A 10,465-nucleotide genomic window follows, 5' to 3' on the forward strand; every position below is an offset into this window, starting at 1 on the left:
GTAAAATCCATCAGCTGAAAGGATGGTATGGTCCTCATGGCTTGGCTTGGGTGAGGATTTCTACAGGGGCATTGACTCAGCAGCATGCCCTGCACATGTGCTTAAATGAGGGAAGGGCAAGAAGATTTTGATGCTACCACTTTTCCTCAGAAACTGTAGCTTTATTGAAATCCATGTGCTTCGCAGTAAAATGACAGCAATGCTGCATTTTTTGCTGTTAGGAGTTGTTAAAATGTATGATCTTGCCTTCCTTGTTTTCATGCTCTTTGAAATACTTTATTTCAATATTTTCAAAATGTTATGTTTGGGTAAACACAGACTCGGTCACTGCACAGACAAGGTTTCCTTGCTTTGGGGGCTCACAGTGACTGGAGTTATGAGACCGGAAGTTTTGATGCATCAAAAAGAAAAAGATATGGGAATTCTTGTTCTGCAGCAAGCCCTTAGGATGAATTTACCATTCCAGCTGGGCCTGGTGACAGAACTGGGAATGCTGGAGCTTTCTGGAGGGGGAATCCCCTTGTCTGACCACTGGCAGCGTAGCCTGAACCCCCTGTGTTGCTCAAGTGGTCCATGGGCACCCGGGGAGCTGGGCAGGGAGGTCTGGGTGAGCTGAACCTCAGGATTCCCTTCCATTTCAAGCCTTTCTGACAGAAAAACACCGAAAGCAAAATAGCGCTCAGTTTGAAAAGGCATTTATTAGTCAACATTGTACCACACAGGGCATTGGAAAGGTCCATGACCCATCTCCTAGGTAGGAAGTCCAGCCTGGTTCCCCATGGCACATGGCTTTGGAGGGCAATTGATGGAGCTGGTGCTCTGAGGGGCACGACAAGGTCCAAGTCCATCTGTAGGACCCCAGAATGTCCTCCTTTGCGGCCGCAGGCTGTGAGTCGGACACATCCCTTGTGCCCTGCAGAGATCCCGCTTATCCACAGCTCTGGATCCTCCTGGGAGCCCGATTCCCCACCCACTTCTCCCTGGGTGCCCCCAGCCCCCCTGATAATTCAGGGCAAGTAGGAATCTGTGGCAGAGCATTAAAATCCCGCTCCGAGTCCCCTTGCACACCCAGAAGGCCCCGTGTGATGAGCCCGAGCACCCGCAGCGGAGAGGAGGTTAATTTAGCCTGTATCCAGGATGCTTCCCCTCTCCTCAGGAGTACACGTGAGCGTGTTCTGTAATTCTCTCCTGAGAGCAAGTGCCAGCAGTATCAGCCTCAAAGCAGAAACCTTGACAAAATTAATCAGGACTGGTACATGGACTGACACAGTTTGTTTTACTAAGTCCCGCTCCCTTCACCGAGATGAAAGTGTAATACTGTAAGCACTTAACAGCACCTACATTCAATTAATTCCCTGCGCTGGCGAGGAAGAATTGCAGGGCAGCAATCACACCAGGCTGAGACCTGCAAGAGGGCAGCTAAAAGGAGAGATGCCGTGATCTGCAAGTGGCAGGAGGAAAGGATACTTGGGTTGAAAAATTATTTTGAGGGGGAAATAAAGAGAGTAGGAACAGAGAGAGAAAAGTGCTACCTCCTCTCCAGGGCAGTCCCAAATGCTGTGCCCCATAGCTCTTGTGGAAGGGGAGACGACCAAGCTGCAATCCTCCAGGGCAGTCAACAGAAGCAACGGAAGAAGAATAAGGGAGTTCCCTGCTGCAGTTCTGCAGCATCGTCCTGCCCCATCGTCGGCTGTGGTGGCTCCCACACTCAGCCCTGCATCAGGCCACGGCAGCCTTTGCTGTGTGGGGCAAGCCAGCAACCTGCCCTGGTGGCCAAGGCAAATGGTCTCCCGGTGGTCATCAAGAAGAGTGTGGCCAGCAGGTTGAGGGAGGTCATCCTCCCCCTCTGCTCTGCCCTGGGGAGGCCCCATCTGGAGCACTGGGTCCAGTTCTGGGCTCCCCAGTTCCAGAAGGAGAGGGAACTGCTGGAGAGGGTCCAGTGGAGGCTACGAGGATGATGAGGGACTGGAACATCTCTCTGCTGAGGAAAGGCTGAGGGACCTGGTGCTGTTCAGTTGGAGAAGAGCAGACTGAGAGGGGATCTCACCAATGCTAAGTAACATCTAAAGGGCAGGTGGCAAGAGGATGGGGTCAAGCTTTTCTCAGTGGTGCCCAGGGACAATGGAAGGGACACTGGGGACAAATTGGAACATGGGAAATTCCATCTCAACATGAGGAGGAACTTCTTTGCTGTGAGGGTGGCAGAGCCCTGGAAGAGGCTGCCCAGAGAGGGTGTGGGGTCTCCTTCTCTGGAGGTACTCAAACCCACCTGAACAGGTTCCTGTGCAACTTGCTCTGGGTGACCCTGCTCTGCCAGGGGGTTGGACTGGATGATCTCCAGAGGTCCCTTCCAACCCCTGCCAGCCTGTGATTCTGTGATTCTGGGTGGCTCAGTCCCATCCCAACAGTGGCCAGAGGGAGGACAGACCCCAAGTTCCCAGAGGGGTGGGCTGGGAAGAGGACACAAACCCTGGCCACTTGTGTGGCATCTGGTGGCTGTAGCAGTGTCCCCAACTCAAAGCCTTAAGAGGAGGTGGAGAAAGGGTAATCTTTTATCTTTTTTTAGTTTTCCCCCTCTGTGCTGTGAATGACCTGGAAGGGGGAGGGGACAGAGCAGGGACACACATGGTGGTGTGACACAAGCGGGCACGAGTGTGCCCGGGGCTCAGTCTGTCACTGCTGGCACGTCCTGGCACGTGTGCCGGCGCGGCGTCGGCTCGGCACGTACCCGGAGCAGGCAGCAGCAGCGCAGCCCTAATGAAGAAAAACGATTCAATTTCACCCTGGGCTTGTTGCAATAACTTCTCTACCATTTTTGCTCGTTGCGTTTGGCTTGATGCTGATGGTGGTGGGTTTCCCTCGATGTGGTGTCCCCTCTCCCGGCTGGACATTGCCCCTCTGCCATCCCACTGCCGGTGCTGGCACCACGTCGTGAGAGGGCAGGGCTTGGAGCCCGTCAATTAGGATTACATTCAGCTCCTCTGAGGAAAGATGAGAGAACAAGTAGGTGCCAGAAATGACTGTGTCAAGAAGTAAATTGATGGCAATATGAATTAGAAAGGAAAAACGGCAAAAGGACGGACAAGTCTGTTCTGGATGGGGACATGATGACAGGGAGGAAGAGTGAATGCTTTGTGATGTGATGTTTTCATTTTTCACTTTAAATGCAAGCTTTTTTTGATTTAGCTGCTGAAAGGCAAGCTGGAAAAATCAAACTTGAGAGAAGCATAAGGCCTTTGGCAAGCATGAGAGAAATATTGAGCTTTGGTAGCTGCACTGAGTCAGAACAGCAGTGGAGGAAGCAGGAGGGGGAAGGCAAAGTCCCTGACCCCAAAAAGACCCACTTTACCCCAAAATCTCAGGAATCTCTGCATCTGGCTCCAGTGGGACCCACATGTCACTCTGTGGGTGAAATTGTTTGGTGCAGCTGGATCCTGTCCCTGGATTTTCCACCTCTGTGCCTGAGCTGAGCTGCCATGGCTGGTGTAGGGCCCCAGGGTCTCCACTGGTGGTCATGCCTGGGAGCTGGATACCACCACCCCCCACTCCCTGTCGACCTCCTGCTGAGGACAGCAGCTGCAGCCAGCTCTTTGTGGGCCAGAGAGCTTTTTTACCCCAAAGTGTTGCCTGCCCCACAGTGGGAGGTGGTCCCCAGGGACTCCTGGGCAGCAGGGGCAGCTGTGAAGGGATGTGGACCCACTGCCTGGGCACCCTGGAGAGTGCAGTCGCCAGATCACTGGCCACAGAGAACATCTCTAAACCCAGACAGACAGGGCATGAGCATTTCAAAGTCTGGTGAGAAGTTCAGTTGTCCTTTGCTCATTCAAGACTGTCTCATTTGGCCAATGAGGTAAAGGCAGGGAGCTCAGGACTGCTGGAAGCTCCTGGGTGGGGACACTCATGAGATGAGACTCTACACCCCAGCCTGCTAAAGAGCCATTCCTCACATTTGTCACATTTCCAAATCTTCCAAGTGTCCAAATGAGAGTACTTCAAAGGGGCTTCTTCCGCACTGCAGTGCGTCTTCTGTCTCAGATGCGGGAAATTGCTGGTGACTTGGAGACAAAGCTGGTAGCACCTGGTAAAGTTTTTAACCCCACTCTTTGCTTACACCAGATCAGAGTTGGTTTCCTCTCCAGTGCACCTGGAAGGTGTTTAGTAGCTGCTGTCTGGTATCTCTCTGGATACATCTGAAGTCAAAGACCCTTCCTCATCCAAGCAAATGGTCGAGGTTCCAGGTGATCCTTTGGTGACCACCCAGTCTACCAGCACTTAGTCCTGCAGCACAGGCACTGCCAATATTTTTCATGCCTTGTCCTGGTAGAGGAATGCCTTGGCACTTATCAGTCTGGAAAGCTCTAAGCTTTGTCTGCATAGTTCATTCAGGTGTGAAATGCGTGTACTCAATCAAAAAATAGAGCATAAATTTGATCAGTTTGAGGCTTGAGTGTTCATTTCAAAAGCTGTGGATATGGAGTATCAGATACTTTGTTGGATGAGGCGTTACTTGCTGGAGGTGGGCTTTAGACTGCTTCCTGAGTTCAAATTTGTTACCACATGAAAGTTGCCAACTTTTTCTGAAGACAGTTTCTCCCTTCAACAACTTTATTGTACGCCAAAGGACTTTCTGTGGCTGGGCAGAATCTGGCACAGTGTCCTGATTCTCAAGCAAATCTGGAAGCACAAACTCGACATTTCTTTCTGGAGCTCCAGGGTTGCTGCTAGAGCTAAGCAAAGTCCGGGGGTTTATTCCCTGATAGAAATAGTTTGAGAAAAGGAGGAACTGGTATTGAGTCGAGTGGAATAGGTTTAAGAATTTGGGGTTCAACCGAAGAGGATTCCCTTCCCGAAAGGAAGGGAAAAATAAATCAGAGAAGTCAGAGCATGGGAATGTGTTAGGGATGGAATATTTTTGACCTTCCATTCTGAAAAGCACTTCACTTTTTTTGGGTGAAGTAAATGGAGTGAGTGTTTTGAGCGGAGGAAAGGAACCAGGTGCCTTATGGCCACCAGAAATGCAAAGCGACGGTAGCACCGTTATCCCCCAGAAAATGCGTGAATGTGTTTTTATTCTTATTGCTGTGTCTCGGGGCTCTCTGCCTCCCGTCTCGGCGGGCTGCGAGCTGGCCCCCTTCCACCTTCATGTTCCTGACGCTCGTCCCCTTCTCTTGCAGGCTCCCCCTACTACTACAGCGCGGCAGCCCGTGGGGCGGCCCCGCCAGCCGCCGCCGCCGCCTACGACCGCCACTGACGCCGGCGCGGACGGACGGTGGGCACGGCCTGGGGCACGGCCAGCCGGGGGGACGGAGGGACGTGCCCAGCAGGAACATGCGAATCGGAATTTGTGCTCTTTGGACTTGGTGAACTCGGTGATTGTTGTCGCGTTCTCGACCCTGGCCGCGCTGTCTGGGCCTCAGGCCGGACAAAGGGCCAGGAGGGAGCGGTTCTCCTGAGGCTCCGTGTGATGGAACATGCGCGGTGGCTCCGTGTCTGCTGCAGCCGGATGGCTACTGCTTCAATGGCCTGTGGGTGCCACGGCTGTGTCTGGGGATAAGGAAGAGGTGTGAGCAGCTCCCCTCGGGGCAGCTTCCTCTTGCTGCGCACTGAAACAGGCTGTGAGACTCAAGGCAATTTGCTTTTATTTTGGTTTTTAGTTGTTTTGGGTTTTTTTTATAGTTTATTTTATTTTTATTTTTTTGGTGGCTAAAAAAAAAAAAATAATCAGTCTGCTCAATTTTACACAAGCACCACTGTAAATACTTGCTTGTTTGTATTACTATGAGAGTGGCTTAAGCATAAGCAGCAACATTGTACAAATATGAACTCAAAACGCATCTGAAAATGTGTTTTGAAACTGGTGCACTGATTCAAAGAATTCAGTAAGCTTTAAGCAACTTTGAACCAGGTTAACACTCATTGTGGCTATATTTCAGGCTGCTGATATTTCTGCATAGAGCATCCTGTCTGACAGCTGTGTGTGGTCATGCTATATGCTGGTATCATACACATGGGCCACTGAAGAAATGGGCAGTTTTGTGACATTTTACTGCTTAATATTAATTTATGTTAATTTGTCATCATAACGAGTACTGAAACAAATTCTCTGGTTTCACGTTAAGCAGCATCCAGGAAGGAATTCCTAAATAATAGTTGACACCTTATGTACATCTCAATAGTTGTGTGCTCAAACCCAATTATGGGTGCCCTGAGAGGAAGGGGGAGAAATACCATGGTGATGGTTTTTGCTGAACGGACATATTGAGCGGGGTGTGCCGAGCACGGGGGCGACCACACACGCTTTTTGGGGCAAACTGGAGAGGAAGGCACTCGTTTTGGGAGTCTGCGCATTTCAGTGAACGCATTTCCAATTGGAGCCATCACAGTCCAGATGTGGGCTGGGCTGGATTGTGCCCCGTTAATTCCACGTTTCTTCCCTCCTGCTCGGAGAGGGAGCACTAATAGTGACATGTACTTTGATGTGTGGCTGCCTGGGGCTAATGAAGAGAGGAGAGTGGCTACAAATGACCCGCCAAGCAGCTACACCAATCACTGCCACCTCATAGACCCAGAACTTCTGATTTCCCCCTGGCCCAGGCCGAGGGGCAGCCAACCTCAGTCATGTACGGACAACAGACATGACCCCATCCCCTCCTCCTGAGGGCAGTGGAGAAGCTCCCTGGCTCTGGTGAGAGGAAGATCTGGCCACAGCCTCCTTATTCCCCACCATCCTTATCTGTCTGGAGCAGTGCAGGCTCTGCAGGGGATCCTGTGTGTGTCCTAGGGCTGAAGAAGGGTTGTTGGTGTTGAACCTGAGATGCTTTCCCATGGATGAACATTCATGTACAAATACTTGCTTCCAGCTGAACAAGGATTTCTCTGAAATGGCAGCTCCTGAGTTAAGACTCTTCTCTTTCCTCCTCCTCCCTTCCCACCTCATTGCTTGTGCTGCATGTCCAGTGTCTTTAGTGGCCACTGGTCCATTGAGAAGCTCTCTCTCCAACCCCGGTGTGGCATCTTCTCACACTATGAAAATGCAGCCATCACTTCCAAGTTCCCAGGGCAGATGTGTTCAGGTCCTCAAAAGCCATGGAGGCACCCAGGTCCTATCGGCTTAATGACATTTCATCGAGAAGTTCACAGATCCCATCAGTGGTCTTGGCCAGAGACCTTCAAACTTTGTCTTTAACCTAGAAATAAGTTTTGTGACAAACTTTACAAAGAGAAAAATCCTGCTTTTCATCCATCACACCCATTTTTAACTGAAGACAAGTAACAGCATTAATGGTTTACACAAGGAACCTTCTGAAGTGTCACTTCAGTGTCGTCTGTTTTTGAGCACCCCACGATTGCTTGATGCACCCTGGTGAAAAAGCTGCAAAAGGTGTTTCTGTCCCTGTTTGCTGGTGGTCTCCTGAGCCCCTGGTGAGGGGTGTGGATTGTTTGCGCCCAGAGCACGGACATCTTCTCTGTGAGCTTGGGATGGGACAAGGCCGTCCAATGCTTTGGTGGAAGAGAAGAGAAATGGTGGTTTGATTACAGGCCATGAGGGTGTGGGTGATGGCTCCAGAGCAGAGGTGGGTTGAGCTACACCAGCTATGGAGACACACCCGCTCAGTGACCAGTGATCTAAAATGAGTCTTTCTGTCTGTCCAGCAAAGGAACAGCAGCAGCTCCTGTTGATGGCTGTTGATGACTCCTGTGTGGGTCCTTCACCCACTCTGTGAACTGCCCAGTAAACTCACTTCCTTTACTTGATTCCTCAGTAGCTTGGCTTGTATGACACGTGCTAATTCTGATAACGCTGAGGAGACCAAACACAAGACTTTGGCAGATCTTGACATGCTCAGGACGGAGGCTTCCCTATTTGGTCTGGGGACCTAGGAAAGGCTTGTTGGATGTATTTCACCTGAAGGATGCATGGATGCCACTGGATAAAGTAACCCGAGATGCTCAGAACTTTCTGGCCCTGTGGTTTCATCTAGTCCTCCACCAGAGCACGGTGGTGGCCTCCATCCCTCCAGCTGGGAGGGCCACCAGGACAGCAAACAGGTCCCGGTTAGAGCCATGGAGGGGAAACCCCAAACTCCTACCCTTGCACGTGTGAGGTGGGCACCTGCACCCACCACACCTCCCAAAACACAGCAGCTGGGCTTGCTCATATCTTCTGGGACTGCTTCCCAGCAAGAAAGGCCAGTAAGGGTTGGCCTATTCAGTATGCACACTGTACTTCGGGAAGAGACACTTCTTGACAGTATTTTCTGTTTGCCAGAATATTTTTTCTGGGATTTACAAACTGTTTTCGTCAGGAGACCAGGGCTTTCTCTCCACAGTCTTCATTGTGGGAATCCTCCTCCTCAAGGAGTATCTTTGAAAGGTGCCATGGGAAGAAGGGGGTCCCCTGGGGATGGTGGAGACCCTGCCACCCCCTCCTCCATGTCTTGGGGGGTCACTGGCTGAGGTAGAAGCTGGAAGCAAATGACCCCTTGGGGCTGCAAGGAGGGGAGAGAGCAAGACCAGAGCAGGGTTTGGGGTGCCCTGACTGCCCTTCACTCAGGAGTGACGCCCTGGAGTGCAGTGTATCACTACTGGACCCTTGCACAAGTCAAGCCCATGGAGCTCCTTCGGACACTTTCAGTACTAGACCCTGTAATACACTCGTCGAGAGGGAGGGTTTTCCAGCAGTCTGTGCTCCAGCAGTAAATCCATCAAGTACATTGCCAGCGTGGGCAGGCTGAGGAGTGAGATGTGAGAGATGGAGAGGGAGAACACTGACCTAAGGCTAAATCTGCAGAAGCCGTGAGCCAGGATGACATGAACTGACTTGTTGAGGAATCCCTCAGTCAAATGCTGTGAGAGAGTGACCGTAACGATGACCATAAAATGCCGTGAGGATTGAGTTTGGTTAGCATCAGTGTCCAAAGGCTCAGTTTTGGAAGCACTGACAAAGTTCCACCGACTGCAGAGCTCAGGATGTCTCACAGCCAGATTCACGGACTGAAAGCTTTGTTTCTTCACTGTCAAATCAAGAGAATGGTCTGGGCTCTGGGAGTGCAGGGCCAGAGAGGATGTGTTGACTTGGAGATGTAGAGATGTCCCAGCAGGGCTCTGACCTCTGTGGGGACCACTGGCATCAGGGCAGCCCCTGAGCCTGAGGCAGTTGGAATGGAGATGGCAAGGGAAGAAAAAGTGCCAGGAAAAGAAAAAAAAGGAAAAAGAAGGATGCTGAGAAGTGGTTTTTGGAAGGAAGCCTTTCTGGCTGGGGAGGGATGATCCATGGAGCTCAGAACCATGGAGTGCTCTTGCCCATCCCCTCCTTGGCTCCCTGTGTCAAGTCCTGCGGAGCCAGGGTGGCACGATGGGCTTCCTATGCCAGTGATGCCCTGTTGTGTCCAGTCTTAACTGATGAGGTTGTGTTCCTTTTCTTATTTTCTTTATTTTACCTATTCTACATGTCCTTCAGCATGGAGGAGGGAGGAAGCCATGTTACAGTGTCGCATATTTCCACCCACGAGTACCCATAGCTTCAAAGAGCCGTGGCCTGTCGTGGAGTTAGTGTGTCCTCCCCGGTGCTGGGCTGTTCCCTGCCTGCGTGCACCCCAGAACACGTGAGGCCACGGCCACCGAGGGAACCACGGCATGAAGCTGACCCACCCTGTGACTCTGTCCCAGCGGACGCTGGGAAAACCTGCTTTTTCTTCTGGATTCACTGAGAAAATGACGTTAGAGGGCCAGTGGTGACGTGCCCTGCAGCCTCTTGTGGAGCGCACTGGCAATGGTCCTGTACGGGCAGCACCCATCGGAGCGGGCGGCTGGCACCCATGAGAGCGTTGGGCACGTGTCCCGAGCCATGGCCACCACCACTTCATGCCCAGTGGCTGGGGACACCAGCTGGGGACACCAGCTGGGGAGCCCAGTTGTGCCCCTCAGACCGAGGTAGGTGTTACTGCAGCACGAGAAACGGACAGATCCCAAAGGATCTGAACCCGTTAGTGTCATTTTTCTGGTGGAGCCCAGGTGTGATGTGCAAATACCGCGTGAAAAGCACATTGAAGAGGTGCTTGGTGCCAGGGCTGTGGCTCCGGTGCCATGGCAGATGTTGGTGCCATCTCCAGTGGTGGCTCCACTCCTCACTGGTGCTGCCAGAGCAATGGGGCAGCAGAGCAGATCCGGGGCGGGCATGTGGGGACGGACGTACACACGCTTGGGTCCTCCAGGCCCTGGGAGGGGGTCATGGAGGGGGGGACCCCAGCCCTGTGATAGCCCTGGCCACCACTCCCTGTGTCCAGGGTCTTCTGCTCTGCCCCATTGAATCGAGACAGGGAAACCGCCCGGTGGGCATTGAGACCTGCCTTTGGCTTGGCTCAGCCTCCTGTGGGAAGAAACCTTGTCCTGGTTTTTCACTTTCTAGTGGCCTTTGTACATTCTGAAATTACAGAAACTCATTTCATTGCAAATGGAATTCCTT

At 52.0% G+C, this 10,465-nt stretch overlaps 1 protein-coding gene across 1 annotated transcript in view; it reads left to right on the forward strand.

Annotated features, from left to right (window-relative positions):
- The window catches only part of PAX5 (paired box 5), a 141,348-nt gene extending 135,868 nt beyond the window's left edge, over positions 1-5,480 (forward strand). Inside the window, exon 10 of the mRNA XM_014962565.1 lies at positions 5,175-5,480. Within this exon, the coding sequence (XP_014818051.1) occupies positions 5,175-5,251 (77 nt within the window). The 3' untranslated portion in view covers positions 5,252-5,480. The remainder of the gene's footprint in view (positions 1-5,174) is intronic.
- Positions 5,481-10,465: the final 4,985 nt, after the last annotated feature.

This window comes from Calidris pugnax, unplaced genomic scaffold (assembly GCF_001431845.1).
Source record: "Calidris pugnax isolate Ruff unplaced genomic scaffold, ASM143184v1 scaffold499, whole genome shotgun sequence".
NCBI classification, from domain to species: domain Eukaryota; kingdom Metazoa; phylum Chordata; class Aves; order Charadriiformes; family Scolopacidae; genus Calidris; species Calidris pugnax.